At 52.1% G+C, this 20,000-nt stretch overlaps 3 protein-coding genes across 12 annotated transcripts in view; 1 reads left to right on the top strand and 2 right to left on the bottom strand.

The window, feature by feature from the left end:
- The window catches only part of tanc1a (tetratricopeptide repeat, ankyrin repeat and coiled-coil containing 1a), a 52,967-nt gene extending 51,153 nt beyond the window's left edge, over window positions 1–1,814 (top strand). For all 4 annotated transcript variants that reach the window (XM_035526571.1, XM_035526570.1, XM_035526577.1 and 1 more), the window contains 2 exons: window positions 267–367; window positions 519–1,814. In XM_035526571.1, the coding sequence (XP_035382464.1) occupies window positions 267–367; window positions 519–1,728 (1,311 nt within the window). In that variant the 3' untranslated portion in view covers window positions 1,729–1,814. The remainder of the gene's footprint in view (window positions 1–266; window positions 368–518) is intronic.
- Window positions 1,815–2,740: 926 nt separating this feature from the next.
- Window positions 2,741–9,120, bottom strand: wdsub1 (WD repeat, sterile alpha motif and U-box domain containing 1). 2 transcript variants are annotated; one of them, XM_035526583.1, is made up of 13 exons: window positions 9,065–9,120; window positions 8,346–8,780; window positions 8,050–8,237; window positions 7,840–7,932; window positions 7,323–7,416; window positions 7,057–7,090; window positions 6,857–6,897; window positions 6,668–6,774; window positions 6,146–6,160; window positions 5,867–5,896; window positions 5,141–5,320; window positions 3,970–4,104; window positions 2,741–3,867 (listed from the first exon to the last, which is right to left on the bottom strand). In XM_035526583.1, exons 2-13 carry the CDS (start codon window positions 8,741–8,743, stop codon window positions 3,716–3,718), a joined length of 1,467 nt encoding a protein of 488 aa, XP_035382476.1. In that variant the 5' UTR covers window positions 8,744–8,780; window positions 9,065–9,120; the 3' UTR covers window positions 2,741–3,715. The 2 variants fall into 2 exon arrangements, with proteins under 2 accessions (XP_035382476.1, XP_026851924.2); XM_026996123.2 differs by lacking the exon at window positions 6,146–6,160.
- A 1,493-nt stretch (window positions 9,121–10,613) lies between these two features.
- The window catches only part of baz2ba (bromodomain adjacent to zinc finger domain, 2Ba), a 75,777-nt gene continuing 66,390 nt past the window's right edge, over window positions 10,614–20,000 (bottom strand). For all 6 annotated transcript variants that reach the window (XM_035526553.1, XM_035526552.1, XM_035526556.1 and 3 more), the window contains 15 exons: window positions 18,301–18,527; window positions 17,833–17,907; window positions 17,314–17,542; window positions 17,091–17,153; window positions 16,819–16,963; window positions 15,717–16,537; window positions 15,350–15,614; window positions 14,510–14,665; window positions 14,076–14,236; window positions 13,612–13,913; window positions 12,871–13,006; window positions 12,445–12,591; window positions 11,859–12,235; window positions 11,397–11,540; window positions 10,614–11,305 (listed from right to left, as the gene is read on the bottom strand). In XM_035526553.1, coding sequence (XP_035382446.1) covers window positions 11,149–11,305; window positions 11,397–11,540; window positions 11,859–12,235; window positions 12,445–12,591; window positions 12,871–13,006; window positions 13,612–13,913; window positions 14,076–14,236; window positions 14,510–14,665; window positions 15,350–15,614; window positions 15,717–16,537; window positions 16,819–16,963; window positions 17,091–17,153; window positions 17,314–17,542; window positions 17,833–17,907; window positions 18,301–18,527 — 3,405 coding nt within the window. In that variant the 3' untranslated portion in view covers window positions 10,614–11,148. The remainder of the gene's footprint in view (window positions 11,306–11,396; window positions 11,541–11,858; window positions 12,236–12,444; window positions 12,592–12,870; window positions 13,007–13,611; window positions 13,914–14,075; window positions 14,237–14,509; window positions 14,666–15,349; window positions 15,615–15,716; window positions 16,538–16,818; window positions 16,964–17,090; window positions 17,154–17,313; window positions 17,543–17,832; window positions 17,908–18,300; window positions 18,528–20,000) is intronic.

Genomic DNA, 20,000 nt, shown 5'->3' with positions numbered 1-20,000 from the left:
TTTTGACTTTAAATAGAACTTCAGAGAATGAGAAACAGCTGCTGTGTTTGTACATTTTATGTAATGGTCAACGTTTAATTTTACAGCCAAAGGTAGAGACGTGAGCTAGCATTTAGTCGGGACCGAAAAGCCATTTTTGTTCTGACTGTCCTTCTCTCTCTCTCTCTCTCTCCATCCTACCTTCCCCATCACTAACCTCTCACTCACACTCGGAACACACCCCAATCTCTCACTCGCTCTCGCTTCCATTCTCACTCTCTCTGCAGGATTTTGGCATGGCAGAGGAGTTTGCCACCAAGGCTCTGGAACTGAAGCCCAAATCGTACGAGGCGTTTTACGCACGCGCTCGTGCAAAAAGGAGCAGCAGGTACACGCCTTCATCTCTCCCGTCAGATGACGCTAATTTCCTTCCTTTCCGCACCAGAGCGTGCCGCAAATATGCAAGACGGGCGCTCCAGTCCCACCTGTAAAATGACGGAGATTCTCGCGTCTTCTCCATTTGTGTGTCTGATTCTCAGGCAGCTTGCTGGAGCGCTGTCCGATCTCCACGAGGCAGCTCGCCTGTGTCCCGGCAACAGGGAGATCAGACGCCTGCTGGCTCGGGTGGAGGAGGAGTGCCACCATCGCCCGGGCAACAAGCACGGCGCGGCGCACGGCCACGCCCTGGCGCACCAGGACGAGGAGGAGGAGGAAGAGGAGGACGAGGAGGAGGAAGAGGACGAGGACGAGGACGGCGTCCCGGCACACGAGAAGGGCTCGGACGCGCGCGCCGTGAAGCTGCCGCTCCGGGAGGAGGGACAGGAGGAGAGGAGTGACGATGGGAAGAGGAAGGAGAGCCGGGCGCAGAGCCGCACCTTACCGGACTCGCTGGGCCTGGCTCTGCCCGACGACCCATCCACCTCACCCTCCTCCTCAGGCTGGGCCCTGCACCGCCGCCTCTCCTCCAGGCAGGCCCAGAGCGTGAGGGGCCGGGAGCACTGCGGCTCGCTGCAGCCGGGGCCCGGCACGGGCTCCAGCCCCAGGCCCGGCCGCCACAGGCCCACGTCGCTCCGGGCCGGGCCGTGCATCGACTTCAGCCCCCTGGGTCCGGAGCGAGGCGTGGACAGGGAGCTGCTCAGGGACGCGCAAGGAGGCGGCACCCACGGCGAGGCCCCGCCCCTGACTCCGGAGGGCGGGGCCGAGCCCCGGGGCGAGTTCTGCAGGAGCAGCAGTGTGCGGGTGTCCGGCACCTCCTGCGGCGGCCCGTCCGAGGGCGGGCGCAGCCGCGCCTCCGTCGCCGCCGACGACAGGCAGGCCGAGCACAAGCCACGCCCTTTCATGGGCGTCACGGACAAGACCGCGCGCTTCAACCAGCAGCAGCAGCTGCTGCACCACGGCAACCAGGGTCTCCACGGGCACTACGGCCACCCGTCGCAAGCCTACGCCTGGCAGGGCCTCGGGCCAGAGGGGCTCGCCGGCGCCTTCCCACAGGGCCCGAGCTGTGACCTCCAGTACCCCAAAGCAGGCGGCAGCTACCAGGATGCCTTCCACAACGGCACACATCCGGGCGACTTTCACCCAGGGAAGCCCCTCCCGGCCGGGGCCGTCTACAAAGACAGCAGCCACTCTCTGAACCTGCAGCAGCACTTCGGCGGGAGCAAGCACAGGCAGGCCAGCCTTGCGCGCGACAACCCTGTCCTCATCAGCTCCATCAAGCCCAAACGCTCCTTCATCGAGTCCAACGTGTAGCTGCCCCGCAACGCCCCGCTCACAAGAACCCACACCACCGCAAGCTCCACTACCGACTTCACGCCTAGAGCGATTTAAATTCCGTATGGGACAGCCCGATACCTGCAGCACTCACTGAGGACAGCTCCGAGGGACGCCGGGGCGGGACAGGGAGGAGTCCAACTGGTTAGGCTTTGCTTTGACGTCCGCGTCCGATTTCTTTAGGACGGCGCGTTTCTCACGTCGGCTGTACGGCACACTTCCGTGCGTGTGCTGAACAAATAGAATCACACGCCACACGTTCAAAAACAAGAAAGGCTGTACTGTAACTAACGTTTCTAGAAAGGTTTAGTGTAGACGGCGCGAGACAAAAGGACTTTGGAACACGACTGAGGGCCTAAAGGAGATGGACAATAGCTACACTGTTCCGCTTTCCGGAACACTTTCTATACACTAAGTTTTGTCAGAGGCATCGGTGATGACTGAAACTAAGACGTGAATTCTGACTCTGTGTGTGTGTGTGTGCGTGCGCTCCAGTATGGACAGAAGTGTATTGTACAGTGTATTTCCTTATAATCACTCTACCTGCTAATGTATCAATTAATTTATTTATGGCACCTATGGCTTAGTGGATTGTTTAACACATTATATTTTATATATGTTATTTTTGCAATGCTACATCTAATGATATATTATGAACATTTGGGACTGAAAGGCTTTATGGACAGTTCTGGTCTCCATGCAGGTCAGGAGGAGGTTTTGATGGGGTATGTTTCAGATTAATTTATCTGTATATTCATTTGCACTCCATTCCATAAATCAAGCTGTTACTGATTGTATTTCAACATAACGCAACAATAAAGCCCCACTTACAGACTACTGTGATTAAATAACGCCCATGTGGAAGACGACTGATTAGAGCGGAACATTTGGGCAAACAGCCACAACGTACACATTAATAATAAAGTCTCGTTTGAGACAGACTAATTTGCAGTGTATCATGGGTCAAGAAATAAAGACCAAACCATTCCAGTGAGATTAAGGTTTTAATTATCTTTAATTAGTTTGTTTATTCAGTGTTGGTGCCGTCTAACCTTACGCTAACCAGTCACAGGCAACTACATTCCTAAACCAGGATCTTTACACCGGACTAAGTCTGTTTACACGCGTAATGCTGCATTTCCACAACCCAGACTTTCTCCTGTTCTAGTTAATAATAGCAGGCGCAGAGGAAGACGGTCGTTTACTCAGGCTAAATGTTGTTTCAGACAAGCATATAAATCAGTTGGACATACTACTTACTGTAATTTAATATTCAGACACAGCTAAACAGAAAGTAGGAACATAAAGGTTTGATAAACATGGCTCTTAGCAACCACCCAACAGATTTAATTAGTTACCACAGAATTTCAATGTGAATTTGATTATTTCCCTGTTAGTGTAAAGTGAAATAATAAATGTTGACCAGCATGTTGCCTTACAGTATGAAGAGCACAGTTTGGGCTAAAGCTGTTCTGAGATCAGCCTGTGCCAGCCGGCTGCCAGCTCTTGCGTCACACACTCATGCACTTAATCCCCTCGAATGGGCTCAGAGTCCTGCCTTTGTATGCATTGCGAGGCGGACTGACGGTTTCTTCACCGGGGTAAGGAGGTTTGGAGAGGTCCGTTTTTCCAGCGTGGTTCTGGGGGGAGGAGACGCCAGGTCCAACGGGCCGGCACCGGTGTGTCCGTAGGACGGGACCGGGGACCTTGGCTCTAGTCCGTGCAGTTTTACACTGGAGCTCGAAAGCAGAACGGGAAGAAATGCTTTGCGGACCGCCGAAGACGGACCTAAAAAGACGGAGTCGGAGGCTCCATCACGTTCACACATCTAGGGGGCGGGACAGGGCCAGAGGGCCTCCTGGAGAGCACATGTAGTATCATGCTGATAAATACGTAAGTCTCTCTGCATAAGAGCGTCAGCCTAATGCTATGAACTTCGGTGAAGATTGTGAGGGCGGGGTGGGGCTCAGCGGCTGCTGCTCCAGCGGAAGATGGCCATCTTGAGCGTGCGGTTGGGGGTGAGCAGCGTGGTCTGCAGCGGCAGGTTGGTCATGGGACTACTGCGGCTCTTGGTGCCGATCCAGCTCTCGATGGCCTCCCGCTCGTATGAGTATCCGTCTGCGGTGCGGCGAGAAAAAACACCAGGCCCTTCAGAGGGGGTGGAGCTTTCCAGAAATGGCACATGAGAGGAGACGGGGGGGGGGGGGGGGCAGGCCTTACCGGCGGCGATCACGGGGTCCTTCATCACCTCGTGGGTAATGGGGCAGAGGTATTCGTCAGGAATACCGTCCGACACTGGTGCCGCCCGGAGCTCTTCCAGCTTCCGCAAGACTCTGCTGCGTAGACCCAGGGACTCTGGGAACGGCAAAACGCATGCGAGACGTCACACCAAGAGTACCAACAGGACAGTAATATCGTTCATAACGTGACAGTGCTGGTTCTGAACAGGACTCATAACTGGTTCTGTCCTTCTGTCAACATTATTGTCCTTATTTATCGCTGCCTGGTAAAAGGGAGAAGAAATCCAGCACGAGATGTCCAATATCGGCCCAAAAGCGACGGGAATCCACTTTGATCTCCCTGCAGGACAGACGGCTATGCCAGGTGGGCTGGTGACCGTAGGGTGTTTGAGGGAACTGTGCAAAGGCTGCTGGACCGGACTGGACTGGACGGGTTTCAGTAATCAACTTCTACACACCGTCACCTCCTTCTGGACGCCAAACCGGTAGCGCTCTCCCCCCAATGCTCTGCCTGCCCTGTGTTCAGGCGCAATCTTTAGGATTCCGATTTATTTTGGAAAAGAGTTTTTGTTTATTTACTCTCTGGCTTGTTTTCAAGCAGTTAGGATTGGCTGCAAAATGCCGTGGAAGAGACACAGCTGCCACACGGTTCTTCCCAACTCTGTGAGAAGGACGTTGTCGTTCCTTCCTTCTACTGTTCTTCCATTTCCTTACAGTGCACACAGAGTACGCCTGCATGCATTTAAAACACCCAAACCCCCTCACGAGGGACAAACAAATGCTTTACCTCAGCAGTATCCCAGTGGTGTAATAACATTTAAGCACTAGAGGGCAATAGAGCACCCCATTACTAAACCTTTATAAGCATCTGTGCATTACTTTATTTAAAATTTTAAATTACATATTAAATTAGGTAATTCTACTAGGTTTAATTACATATGTAATTATATACGTCTACTAGGGTTAACATATTTGACTACTTTAGGTTTTCCAATATTTCAGCTCAAGCAGTTCCTTAGCTGCTGGACCTTAATTTTTGCTATTACACTAATATTTCTTCTTTTACTCACCGTGAAGCGGTTGTGTGTTTGTTTCACCACCAGGGGGCGTGTGAGTAGGGGATAAAGCATGCGTGGACGGTGTGCGCTCACCTATATTAAGCTCTGAGCTGAGGCTCTCCTTGCTGAGAGACAGCAGCTCCGCCCCGTCGATGTTATTGGCCTTGAACGTGTCGACGAGGCTCTCCAGCCCCTCCTCCCGTAACCATGCCGACACGTCATCTTCCGACCACTCACTCACCATCAGCTTGAAGTGACCCGCCCACTTCCTGCCTGTGAGAGGGTGTGGAGAACTGAATTGACACGTGCTACCTCCAAGTAACCCGTGACGACTCGTTATCAACACGCCTGCCCTGGGAATGCATTACACGTCCAGTCGAGTTGGTAAAACAGCCACTGATCTACTCGTTACGGCTGCGTGTGCGCTGCTCCAGTGAGGAAACGGGGAGTGAACAGCCGTCTGCTCTGCTTGACCAGATGAACACATGGTGCCGTCCTGTCACTGCTAACACCACAGCGTGTCAGTCCTTAGCGATCAGCGCAGAGGAGTGCTCTCATACACCCTCTCCCCCTCCCTCCCTCCCTCCCTCCCTCCTGCCCTTCTCTCTCTCTCTCCCTCTGGCTCTCCCTTGTTCTTCGTTTTCACACTCCTCATAATGCCAGGGTGCTCTGAGGCTAATTACTAACCACACACTGCAGCACAAACACTGCCCGTGACCTTCAGATGGTCACAGCTCAATTCAATTCACGCAGGGGAGTGCGAGAGTGAGTGTGTGTGCGCGTGTGTGTGTGTGCGCGTGCTCTGGACCTCTTGCTTACCTGCTTCCTGGGAGGCACAAGCAGCCTCATCTAAGACAGAGAGACGATGAGCGTTAGTAGGATCTGAGCCCACCCATCTGACAGAGAAACCGCGTGAGCACACAGTCTTTGCCGAGGGCGCCGCCCATGTTATGATATTACGCAGAGATTAAGGGACCATTTTACTAAATGCCAGTGTGTGCAGAGCTTTAAACGGTCTTCTGTACTCTACTGTGGCCGCAGGTTACACACAGGACAGAAGGCATGCAAACCACACTGCTGCACTGGACACACACTCACCTGGAAGAGCCTTGTCTTCAGGGCCAGCAGCCGTAGAAAATCCCAAACACACACAAAGTGAGTAAACGTTTCAGTAGCATTCACAGGATTCACAGTTAAATTCACAAGCCTTCTGGGTCATTAGGACAGAGGAGTCCATGTCACATCAGTTCAGTGAAATGAGCCCGAGTTACTGATAACAGGTCATTTAGTGCAGTAATAAAACTAAATAAAAGTGTTGATCGCTTCTAAACATAAAAGTCCCCGTGTTATTCTATCCTGTTTAGTAATAAATGAATCCAAGCAGTTTGTTCCTTTTCTGAATATCTCGTTTTTCTCACGGGAGTGGTGGGGCAGCGTTCTGAGGAACATATGCTGTAGTCTGCAAAAAAACAACCCTGGCAACGCAACAGGGCCTGCTGTAGCGCAGCAATTCAAGCAGAATACACGCCACCATCCACAGAACTACACGTGAATCAGGCAAACGGTAAACCAAAACCGGAACGCCGAGGGCTGGCACATGCGGGGAAGGTCCGTGCTCACCCGGGCCGCTGGAACCGTCCTCCACTCTCCACACGCTCACCGTCTTATCCATGGAGCCGGCCGCCATGAGCGGAGCGATCGGGGAGAAAGCACAGGCTGTCACGTACCTGTGCCGCAGGGGTCAGCGAAGGGGCACGCGGTCAGGACACGGGCTGCTTTAATAAGGAGAGAGAGAGAGAAAGAACCTACCTCTCATGCTGGTTCAAGGTATACAGTAAGATACCATTATTCTGCAATGAAAGGGAAAACTACATTAGACAATTTCACTGGATTGATGAATTATTATGAATGATATTTTTGGAAGACCTAGATTATTGATCTTTTTTGATGGAGGAATAGCGGTAAATAGTCTACTACATAACACAGGTCACGGAAAACCATCGACTTACAGCATCGTACACGGCAACGCTCTTATCCATAGATCTGTCGGAGGAGAGAGTGACAATGTTTACAGCAGGCGCGCCACCTGGTGGCCACACAGTGAAGGTGCGGTCGGCATGACGTCACAGAACTTGAACCAGTGCTAAGCGGAGCTAATGACAAAACTATCGACGCTTCTGATGTAGCAAATTTAGCCAAATTTAAATGAAACTGACAAAAGGAAACCCGTTTGAATTTGTGTGTGTGTGGGTGTGTGTGTGTGTGTAATACCAACCCAGAGATTAAAAGCTGTCCATCTGCAGAGTATGCGCAAGACAGGACTGTAGCAGACTGACCTGAGAGTGTGTGTAACAGCTGCATTTTACAACCTGGAGATGACATCAGTACAAATCATTACTTCAGAAATAAATGCATGCACGCACACACACACACAATCCGCCATGGCATCTTACATAATCCCCCTTAGTGAACCTCTGATGCTTAGCATTCACACCCTCACTTGGCAAACAGCACTGTCACACAGCATGGCGCTCACAGCTGGGAGCTGCACACGCTACACAAGCTATACAAGCTCTCTGAGTTGCTTAAAGAAAACAACACCAATCCCTGCTCACATTCACCAGCTGGAAATGTGTGACTGAGACATACATTAGGGTAAGGGGTTAGGGGTAGTGGACAAGTCAAAGTGGTTAAGGGTCGAGGATGGGCTAGTGGCTAGAGGTAGTTGATAGGGGAACGTGGGTAGGGGTAGTGACTAAGGCTAGTTTAGATGGGAAAGTGGGTCACCTTACCTGTGGGAGATGTCAGAGAGACAAACCAGACCTTCAGAAAGCTGTCCTGACCACAGGACGCCAAGCGGAACTGGACCACACATCCACCGACGACTAAAAAAGAGGAAGAATGATGAGCAGAGAGATGTAGATATATATCAGCAGAGCGGTTCAGTGTTTGTAACTGTTCCGCTTGAACAGCATGACGGCCTGTCAAGGACTGCGTCATACCTTTCAGTATCTGTGGGGCAAACTGGCAGCAGGTGACCCCGAGGTCGTGGGCATACTTCTCCGCATGCAGCTGGTTCAGACTCAGGTCCCAGATGCGGAGGTCTCCGTACGTGGAGCCCGTGGCGACCAGCTGACCACACGGCGAGAAGGAGCAGGCCACGATGGTGGTGTCGGGCACGGCGCCCGTCCTAGAAACGAGAGAGCCGCGCAAGAGCCGCGAGGGGGCGTGTGCTTAGACAGGAGACGGAGTCAAACAACTTTACGGAAGACGTCGGGGCACTTCAGAGCCAGTTCACCTGCGCAGACGTCTTGACGGAAAGTCCCACAACGCAACACTGCCGTCCGCCGCGCCGGACACCAGGTGCGACGAGGCCGGCGAGAAGGCACACACCCTGACCGGACTCCTCCCGGGGTGCTCCAGAACGGCCTCGATCTCACCGCTGCCCATCGCCCACACCACCGTGGTGGCGTCGGTGGAGCACGAGGCCAGATACTGCCCACAGGGGCTGAAACAGCAGCAATGGACCCCGTAGCCGTGACCGGACAGGGGTGAGAACGGGAGCTCGGTGAAGTCTCGCGTGCGGTACACGCGCACAGTCTTGTCCGCGGAGCACGTCGCCAGCAGCGACGCCGAGAAAGAGCAGCAGTTCACGTCGTCCAGGTGGTTTTGTAAAGTGCAGATGAGAGACACCATTCTGAGGCCGTGCGCACCAGTCCCTGTTAAAACACAACTGGGAGACATGCGCGCAACGTTAGCTGGCGTGTGTAACAGTGTAACGTGGTAACACACCTGCCTACCGGTGTGTCGTGGAAACCGGGAGGGGGAGGTGTCTAAGCTGTTGGAGGTTTTAACGCAGAACCTGGATAACGTGACCCGGGTCCCACACGCAGCCAAGTGCTACGTTTCTGCTGCCCCATAGCTAGACGTCCGGCATTAGACGGCGAAATGAAACAAACGACGATCAGCGTTACAGTTTAACGTGCAAGAAACGGGAGAGCCATAACACTCACATACCTGCTTGGCTGCTTCCTGGTTCCGCGAGGGCTCACGTGACGGACACGTGGTCTTTGTTTGCGCGTTCACCCGGTAGTCTTCCGCAGCGCGCGGCTGCAAAGACGCTTTCGTTCGCTTTCAAATTAACAAATTCAATTGAAAAATGTAAAACTCTCACTTAGGGCTGAATACGTCAAGATATCGTTCTTGACAAACGTGGCGCATCTAGTATTATGTTTCACTGAAAAGTGAAAAAGTAAAATTTAAAACTAAAACGTTATGGATTATATTATTGAATTAAATGAATGGAATTATATAAATATCTGCTTTAAATTATAACTTTTAAATAAAACATTTAGAAACATTTATTATCAAATCAGCATTTTTACATTACTTTTGATAGAATTTATATTAATATTAAATTCTAAAATACAAAATACTTCACAAACGGGCACGCAGTGGAAGCTAAGGGTAGTGTGACAGAAATCGTTTAAACTTATTTACTCTAAATGTAACGTTTGATCGATTAAAAAAATTAACGCTGTAGTTTTCTCAGCAATAACCTGATCATGGTGAGTTGTGAAACATTTTATTACTTAAATTAGTAATATTTTAATAAACTATTACTATGACAGAAAAAAAAGCAATGCATGTTAACGTTCAAAGAGCAGCGACATGTAGAAAATGTTAAGAAACACTCCGGACAGCTGTAACTGGCTTTAAAAACATCCTTTAATAGGTCCGTGCCACACACACACACACGCACGCACGCACGCGCACACATACACACACACACACACACACACACACACACACACACCCACACACATACATACATACACATACACACTAGTGAAAAATAATGTTCCTACAAAAGAACGCTACCATTTTGTTTCCCACAATATCTTTAAATAAAATAACTTCAAGTACTCTGACTCAGGTACAAAAAACTGTGTTCTAGCTGCCTCCAGTGGGCCATGACGCGTGGGGGTGGGGACGTGACATGGGTGTGGCCGGGGGCGTGTCAGGGGGCGTGTCAGGGGGCGGGAGTGAACTGGGGCAAAGAGGTTCCAGCAGTCCTGCTGTAGCTGTACATATGGCGCAGACACTGAAACCAGTGCTCCCATCATCTTTCACCTGGGTATACGTGCTTGCAACAGTACAGTACACAGCGGGGTGGAGGCGGGAAGGGGGTGGATTATATTAGAAAACAATAACCTTACAAAAAAACAAACAAAAACTTCCCTACACCCTGTTCGAAAGGGCAGGCACTACCAAGATTAAGGAGACCACAGTGTTTGTAGAGGATATGTGTATACTGTACAAACAATAAATGTGTAATAATAATAATAATCATAATCATAATAATAGTCACTTTAAGACTAAAATTAAATGCTACAATTAGTCTAAGGCATGAACAATATCCAATGTCTGAAACAATATGTACACATCATTCCAAACAAGACTCAGTATACTGATATCAATAGACAGTATGTACACGCGAGTGACGGCTGCGCTCCGCTGCGTGTCCAGCGTCGCGGCCGGCCGGCCGGCTCAGGTTCTGAGGCAGGACCCCCTCTGGGGTCTAGACGACCGTAACCGTAGTGGGAAAGAGATTCCTTTCTTTTCTTGGCTTGGATTTATATTTGGAGAGGAAAGAACACACAAATATTTGATTTAAAGCAGTTTTTTGCTGTTTCTTCCTTTTCATAGAAAATGAAGAATGGACCTTTTTTTTTTCTCATAAATAATTATTTTAAAAAATTAAATACATTCACTATAATATTAACGATAAAGTAAAAAAAAAAAAAAAAAAAAAAAAAATATTTACAAGTAGTGGAAAGTGTTTTTTTTTCCCCTAGATACAGCTTTGATGGGCGAAGATTTCAGTGCGATCACACTTTTCTACAAGGAAATGGTATTGCACAAAGACACCCTCTCTCCTCTGTCTCTTTGGGTGTTGTGTGTGTGAGTGTGTGTGTGTGAGAGACTCGTGGGGGGGTGTAGACCGGAGTCGCGGCCCGGAGCCGGGTTGAGGTGAGATGGGCAACTGCAGGGACGAGGTGTGGTTCTGAGTCCCGCACGCGCAGGGCACTGCGCAGTTGTCAGTTGGTCTGCTTGAGCAGCTCAGTCCATCTCTTCTCAAAGAACTTGCGCATGTTGTGTCCCGCGCGGCCGATGTCCGAGTTGTCCTCGTTGAACTTCTCGCAATTGTCGAACACCAGATTGACATCAATGATGAATGTCTCGAGGTTCTGGTACCTGCGGCGAGGAAGAAGCAGAAAGACAAAGTGAATGGGACAGAGCGCGCAGGGGCCCGTGCGCGTTTGGTTGAGCGGGACGAGGAACTCACTGGCTGCTGACGAGTTTCTCGCGGATAGTGGAGAAGTCCATGGGCTTTTTGATGACCTTGCGATACCCGGGGACAGACTTGAGGTTGACCGGTGTGAGGAAGGGCCCGGCATCCTGGTGGCGCTCCAGTTCAGCCAGAAGAATTCTGCATGGGCGGCAGACCGACACACAACAGCTGACCCAGGATCAGTTTGCCTTTTTCAACCTGAGACATGTAGTTACATATATAGGCAAGCCAAATAACATTAAAGTCATACAGACATGAAGACATTTAGAAATCTTTTTCCATTAAAATAGAAGCGCCAAACTCCTGTCCTGGAGACCAACATCCCTGCAGAATACTAGCTCTAACACACGACACCAGACTTTCCTCAGCACCTCAACATCACAGACCGGGACTGAGCGCATGACTCGGTCACATGACTGTGTTGCCGTGGTTCGTCAGTATAAGTGTGGGCTGTACCTGCAGAGGCCCAGGTCACGGTTGTTATCCCTGGCTGTCTTGGCTCTTTTCACGCAGGCTGGTCCCTCGTTGGCGTTGTTGCCGGGTGGGACAGTAGCGGGCGGGCCAGGGGGTGGGGCAGGTGAGCTCTTCTTGGCTTGGCCAGAGGTGGTGGTCGCTTTCTTTGGGCTGTTGTTGCTGGTGCTGCCACTGGCCCCACCCCCGGCCCCACCAGTGGCCCCGCCCCCGGCCCCGCCCCCGCCGACACCCGAATGTTCCTCTTCGGGCGCCTCTGCCTGCTTCTTGCCCTTCTTACCCGTCTCCGCGGACTTCTTCCCTCCGCCCGACGACTGCATGCGACTCTGAGATTTCTTGTTTTTGGGTGACTGACCACTTGCCTATTGGACACAAATGTGAAATTACAGGGCACATCGCAAACCACTTGCCTCAAGCGTGGAACACTTACTATTGTGCTACGCACGTCCCTTTAAATACCCAGGACTCACACTTGTACTTAAATGTTTTAAATTGAATGTATGTAGCTTGTGAAGGGATGCTGAAGCGCATGTAGCTTGTGAAGGGATGCTGAAGCGTGCGAAGCGGTTACCTTGGAGATGCAGGCGGGGCAGTACCAGTCTCCTTCAGGGATGCAGCTGATTTTGGGCTTGTGGCAGTAGGTGTGACAGCCCTTATCACAGCCGTCACATAACAGGAGCAGATCCTCATTATCCCCCTTACGGCACATCTGGCAGTACTGCAAACACACACACACACACACACACACACACACACACACACACACACACAGACGAACACTCAGTCACTCTTGTATGTAAGTCATACTCAAGTCAGCTTCAATATAAAAATTCTAATGAACCCTCTCTCCTTCTCTATTTCTCTGTCTCTCTCACACACACATGTGGCGTTCTAGAGCTTGGGAGTCTCCAGCACTGAGCTCCTAGTGCTGCCACCTGCAGTTGGAGATGTGGTGGTGCAGAGGCATGGCCTGGGGCGCTCAGACACGCCCACTCACCACTTTCATGATGGACCTTTCCCAGGCGATGGACTTCTGCAGCTGCTGCAGGCACATGGCCAGCTGTGAGGAGTTTCGCACCTCGCTCAGGGCCTTCCTCCAGACCTTCATCCCTGGAGCGATCTCCTCCTCTCCCCTTCTCACACACACACACACACACACACACACACACACACACACACACACACACACACACACACAAAGACTAGGGTTAGAAACCCGTCTCACATTTACATACAGGAGGAATCATTACTAACATAGAGACAGACAGACGGACACAAACTCGCACGCTATGGGACAGACCAACAGGAGAAGAATTGAGATGTTACAAAACCATTACAAAAACAGCACACACACACACACACACACACACACACACACACACACACACACCTTTAAAGCATGATCAACGTTTGTGGTGAAAACACAGAGCAAAAACAAAACATTGTGGTCCCAATGCACCATGCACTTGCAGAACAGAAGAAAAAAACCTCCACCACAGAAACCCAAACACGGAAAGCTCCACCAGTGCACCCAGACGCATGCAGCCTGAGACAGGAAGCAGACGAAGGGTGAGCTTGAAAACGAAAACACAGGATGTGTCCCATCCCCCCCAGAACACGCGCACACACACACACACACACACACACACACACACACACACACGAGCACAGCAGCCCCAGAGCCAGCAGAGAGGAGAGGAAGAGGAGAAGATGAAGGCTGGCTGTGTGGATGACCTACCCTTCCCCTCCAGTGCTAGTGGATGGAGCAGGGGCAGGCACAGTGACCGTGCCCACATTATCCAGTCTGATCTGGATCGTGGTCCCTAAGGGGCTCCGCAGGTACCTTCTCTCCAAGTGGCGCTCCAGCTCGGCCAGGCGCGTCACAGCGATGTCCAGCGGGTTGCTGGCCCGCCGCCATAGGCCCTTCTCCGAGCTCCGCTCCTCCTGGGACTCCGCCCCTGGGCGGGGCTTGGGGAGGGGCTTGTGCTCGTGATAGACCATGTCCTCCCTCTCCGACTGCGGCTCTGGGTGCACCCAGCCCTGCAGCAGGGCATTGTGGGGAAAAAACGGTGAACAGCAGTGCCTTGGAGCATATTGGTACGAGAAAGCGGGTCGTTCCACCTTTAATCTTATTTAACCACACACACACACGCGCGCGCACATTCACGCAGACACACACACACATACACACACAGTCCTCACCTTGACCTGCAGGCTGGCAGACGTGGCTTTGCGTTCGAGTTCCTCCACCTGCTGCAGTAAGGCGATATCCGTCTCCATGGCCTGTTCCTCCACACACCACTCCTGCAGCGTCTCCACAGAAACCTGGCCCTCGTCCAGCTCTGACACCTCCATCACTGCCACTACACACGCGTGCGCACACAGCACAGGGGATGACAACATTTTAGCTGTGCTCAGAATTAGCACATTAACATTGCCGTATACTCTGCAGGACAGAATGGAGGGAGCAGGTGAAGGGTGAGAGAGAGATACACGCCCACAGCCCTGCGCTCCTGAAACAGCCACATCCTCCACAGAGTCACGCTCTAATTAATGTACAGGGTCAGTAACTCAAATATACTTACACACACACACACACACACACACACACACACACACACACACACACTGCTTACCCTCACGGTTCTTGCTGCAGGTCTGTGTTATGAGGTCTATGGACTTCTGGACCTGTTTGTGCAGGGTCCGCTCTCTGACGCCTCTGCTGTGGAGGGTCTTCAGCAGGGTCTGCAGCTGCTCCACGTCCATCACCTTCCACCAGCCCGTCAGCATATCTGTGGCACGCAAAGAAATCGAGTTTTGCGCTGGTCCCATATATTGAGTTTTGTTTGAAAGGACTGAGTAGCTTCAAATGGTCTTGACTCCTGTATGCTACAAAGCATAATGACAGCCATTATGACACTGCGTGTGTGTGTACGTGCGCGTTTGTGTGTGTGTGTGCGTGCGTGCATGTATGTGTGTTTGTGTGTGTGTGTGTGTATGTGTGTGTGTGCGTATGTGTGTGTGTATGTGTGTGTGTGCGTATGTGTGTGTGTATGTGTGTGTGTGCGTATGTGTGTGTGTATGTGTGTGTATGCGTATGTGTGTGCGTGCGTATGTGTGTATGTGTGTTTGTGTGTGCGTATGTGTTTGTGTATGTGTGTGTGTGTGTGTGTGTGTATGTGTGTGCGCATGTGTGTGCGTGCGTGTGTATGTGTGTGTGTATGTGCGTTTGTGTGTGCGTATGTGTGTGTGTGTGTGTGTGTGTGTGTGTGTGTGTGTGTGCGTATGCGCGTGCGTGTGTGCGTGTGTGTGCGTATGTGTGTGCTTGCGTGTGCGTGCGTGTGCGTGTGTGTGCGTGTGTGTGTGTGTGTGTGCGTGTGTGTGCGTGTGTGTGTGTGTGTGCGTATGTGTGTGTTTGTGTGTGCGTGCGTGTGTATGTGTGTGTATGTGTGTGTGTGTGTGTGCTTGAGCCTCACCCTCTGGTATGGGCTGTGGTTGTGGGTGGTCATGGTTTCTGGGCAGGTCGATGGCGGGCGACGGTGCGGAGAGCGTCTTGTCCGCAGGGGGCGCCGGAGAGCCGCTCTTGCTAGTGGAGATGCTGGGGGCCAGCAGGGGGCTGGGGCTGCCCTCGGTCAGTGGGCACATGGGCACCGGGCTGCTGCACGCCGGCAGTCCGGCGCTGGTCAGCCCTCCAGTCCAGCCGCACACAGGCAACGGCATCAGTGCTGCGATGGCCTTTAGCTGGACACAAGCACAGATTTACGCTCAGGATTAGCGGGAATGATTTACGCTCGGGATTAACGGGAATGAGAACTATGGGTCGGGTTAGCGGCTGGTGCCCACCTGCGCCTGGGACATGGCGTGGTTGCCCGGTCCGTCGATTACGGAAGTACACGGAGGATGGAAGTGGTGATGGGAAGAACAGGGTGGGGGGGGGGTTCTGGCATGGACGTGTGGACCGCCAGCGGGCTGTGGGGAGGCCTGCGGGGGTGACGCCGGCCAGGTGAGGGAGGAATCATCACAGGGCGTGCGGGGCAGGAGGCTGAACCAGTGGCCGCTACGCTCGGTCAGCACACGCAGGAGCTGGTCGTTGGCCAGGAGCTGTGCCTGCTGTTGTAGGGAGGGAGGAATGCTGAACGGAGGGGGCGGAGCCCCGAACAGAGGGGGCGGGGCCGCCACCGGGTCTGCCGGTGCGCCGCACGGCACCGCGGGACTGGAGGTAGAGCGAGTCGGGGAGGCTGGAACCGCTGTCGCCGGGGTGACGGTCGCCGGGCAGCCGTTGGAGGTGTGGCAGAGGGCCGCCCCCTCGTCAGACGCAATCGGGGGCTCCTTGAGCAGTGGGGTCTGAGACGAGGCAGGGTCTGGCTGCTGAGGTTCTGTCTCTTGAATCTCCTTTGGCAGGGAGGGACATCTGTCCCCCCCCCCCTCCCCATCCCCGCGCGGCTCCTGATCAGTATTTACGGGCTGCTCGTCTTCCTGTTTCACCTCCTCGGGGTGGTCCTCCTCCTGCTTCACCAGACCCGGTGGCTCCTCCCCTTGTGGCTCCTCCCCTTGTGGTCCCTCCCCCTGCTCCCCATCCTGCATCTCCTCCTCTGGCTCCTCCTTCACCCGGACAGCCTCGAAGCTGCGGAGCCTCTCTCGCTCCCTCTCCAGCTCCTCGGGGCCTGTTAAAGACACAGAGGCACAGCGGCTGACCTCCTGACCTCCTGACTTCCAGACCTCAGGAGCTCCATGGCTAGGTTAAGGGTTAGTTAATTATAATTATCTTAAAGTAGAGAATGTAGATAAATAAATGAGTAGATAAATCATTTATAAAAAGACTGCCAGGAGACATAAATGGGGAATAATATATTTTGTTATTAATTTACATATGACCCCCTGTCTTGACAAGGCATAAAATTAAACGTGCATGTGTGTGTGTGTGTGTGTGTGTGTGTGTGATCACCTTCCCCACTCTCAAGGCCTTCGATGAAGACCCCTCCACACTGCGGGAGGACCCAATAGCGGCGGTGATAGCGGTCCTGACCGTACGCCATGGAGCGCAACGCGTGGGACGACTCAAAAAGCTTCCTCTTGATCAGGTTCTGCTGCTACACTCCCACGCACACGCAGAAATACACACAGAAGTATAAAGGGTGTGGGTGTGTGTGCGTGTGGGTGTGTGTGTGCCCGCGCATGCATGCATGCCCGACTGCTTAACATAATGCAAGTGTTTACCTTGGATAATTTCTCAATCTGTTTCTCTAGCTCCTCCACACTTGTAGCTTGATCGCCCTCATCCTAAGCCACACACACACACACACACACACACACACACACACACACGCGCACACACACATAAATTGCGACCACAGCGATGAAGACTGACCACAGCGATGAAGACTGACCACAGCGATGAAGACTGGGCAGAAGGGAGGCGTGACGTGACCGCAAATCTCACCTCATCACACATCTCTATTTTCTTTCCCTTCTTCACCTCCTCTTCCTCCTCCTCCTCGTCGTCCTCGCCTGCCTCATCGCTGTCGTCCTCTTCGTCCTCGTCTTCGTCGCTGTCCCCGCCCTTCCTCTTACGCTTGGTGCCGGTGCTGGGTGTGCCCGAGACCTGAGGCTCCTCCCCTCCGGTCCCACCCTCCCGCTTCCCTGTGCGCTTGCCGTGGATGGTCTTCAGTCTGGAGGCAAACACAGCGTTTATGTCCCGTGTCCGCCGTAGGTCCCTCGCTACAGGACTCCATGCAGGTCTCCAGTCCAGTCAAGGACAGTGAAACATGGACGCGGTATTGCAGTGGTAGAAAACCCCAGTTATGGTCCCATTACAGTCTCGTAATTGCGTGTTACCCAGAATTTAAATTAAATGAATTCTGGCCTTTGTGTAAGAGTTTCTACTTATGAATATCACAGTGAATGTGTGTATTTAGTGTGTGTTCATGTGTGCTCAGTGTGCTTTTGTGTGAGCACTCACTTTTTGAGTTTGCCTTCCACGATACACTCATCCTTTCTTAGAACCGTCATTTGATCCAGGCTTTTATCAATCTCACTGCACAACAAACACATGCAGACACAAACACACACATATACACACACACAGAGAAACACACATACACAATTTTCAATTCCTCTTGCAAATCATTCATAGTAATGCACTGATTTATACACACATGCCAATCTCTGTAGCACACAAATGCCCATGAAGGACCCAAGAGCAGGGTGTCTCTCCTTAATGACCTCTCTCCCGACCTCCTAATGACCTCTCTCCTGACCTCTTAATGACCTCAAATAGCAGGAGGAATTATTAAAGTGCTACACCAGGTACATTTCAGCAGCCCACAGACTGTAGCCCGCCCAACACATTGACGTGCTCAGTGTCTGAGCCCTGCCGGGCCGGTCCGTACCGGTCCGGACCCGACTGAGGGAGGCGGAGCTGCCCTACCTGACCACGCTCTTGCTGCAGGCCAGCTCGTTGACCAGGAAGGCTAGCACCGAGGCCTTCTGGGCAGGCGTGTGGGCTTGGAAGGCCTTTGTCTTCAGGCTGAGCGTGATGTCGGCCAGCTGGCCCGAGTGTGAGCAGTGGGCCTCCATGTACTGCTGCAGCACCTCAGACACGTTGTCCCGGTTCAGACCAATGTTGGTCAGGTGGTCGCCCAGGATGGACTTGGCCTGACAGAGAGACAGACAAACAGACAGGGAGGGAGGCGTGTCAGGACAAGTGCTGTGTGTTGTGTGTGAGACCTCAAACCACGGTGTGTGTGTGTGTGTGTGTGTACACGTGTTTATGTGTGTCTTTGTGTGTGTGTATGTATGTGTGTGTGTGTGTGTGTGTGTGTGTGCGTGTGTATGTATGTGTGTGTGTGTGTGTGTGTAAGTGTGTGTGTGTGTGTGTGTGTGTGCATGCTTGTGTGTCTGTGTGCGTGTGCGTGTGTGTGTGCATGCTTGTGTGTCTGTGTGCGTGTGAGTGTGTGTGTGTGTGTGTGCATGCTTGTGTGTGTGTGTGTATGTGTGCGTGTGTGTGCATGCTTGTGTGTCTGTGTGTGTGTGCGTGTGAGTGTGTGTGTGTGTGAGCGTGTATGTGTGAGTGTTTATGTGTGTTTGTGTCTGTGTGTGCGCGCGTATGTGTGAGTGTTTATGTGTGTGAGTGTGTGTGTGTGTGCGCGTATGTGTAAGTGTTTGTGTGTTTGTGTCTGTGTGTGTGTGTGCGTATGTGTGAGTGTTTATGTGTGTTTGTGTCTGTGTGTGCGCGTGTGTGTGTGTTTATGTGTGTTTGTGTCTGTGTGTGCGCGCGTATGTGTGAGTTTGTGTGTTTGTGTCTGTGTGTGCACGCGTATGTGTGAGTGTTTGTCTGTGTGTGTGCGCGTATGTGTGAGTGTTTGTGTGTGTGCGCGTATGTGTGAGTGTTTATGTGTGTTTGTGTCTGTGTGTGTGCGCGTATGTGTGAGTGTTTGTGTCTGTGTGTGCGCGCATATGTGTGAGTGTTTGTGTCTGTGTGTGTGCGCGTATGTGTGAGTGTTTATGTGTGTTTGTGTCTGTGTGTGTGCGCGTATGTGTGAGTGTTTGTGTGTTTGTGTCTGTGTGTGTGCGCGTATGTGTGAGTGTTTGTGTGTTTGTGTCTGTGTGTGCGCGCATATGTGTGAGTGTTTGTGTCTGTGTGTGCGCGCGCGTGTGTGAGTGTTTATGTGTGTTTGTGTCTGTGTGTGCGCGCATATGTGTGAGTGTTTGTGTCTGTGTGTGTGCGCGTGTGTGTGAGTGTTTGTGTGTTTGTGTCTGTGTGTGTGAGTGTTTATGTGTGTTTGTGTCTGTGTGTGTGCGTGTATGTGTGAGTGTTTGTGTGTTTGTGTCTGTGTGCGCGCGTGTGTGTGAGTGTTTGTGTGTTTGTGTCTGTGTGTGTGTGAGTGTTTATGTGTGTGTGTGTCTGTGTGTGTGCGCGTGTGTGTGAGTGTTTATGTGTGTTTGTGTCTGTGTGTGCGCGCGTATGTGTGAGTGTTTGTGTGTTTGTGTCTGTGTGTGCGCGCATATGTGTGAGTGTTTGTGTCTGTGTGTGCGCGCGCGTGTGTGAGTGTTTATGTGTGTTTGTGTCTGTGTGTGCGCGCATATGTGTGAGTGTTTGTGTCTGTGTGTGTGCGCGTGTGTGTGAGT

This window comes from Electrophorus electricus, chromosome 1, assembly GCF_013358815.1.
Source record: "Electrophorus electricus isolate fEleEle1 chromosome 1, fEleEle1.pri, whole genome shotgun sequence".
Lineage (NCBI taxonomy): Eukaryota > Metazoa > Chordata > Actinopteri > Gymnotiformes > Gymnotidae > Electrophorus > Electrophorus electricus.
This window is presented reverse-complemented; position numbering and strand designations above follow the sequence as displayed.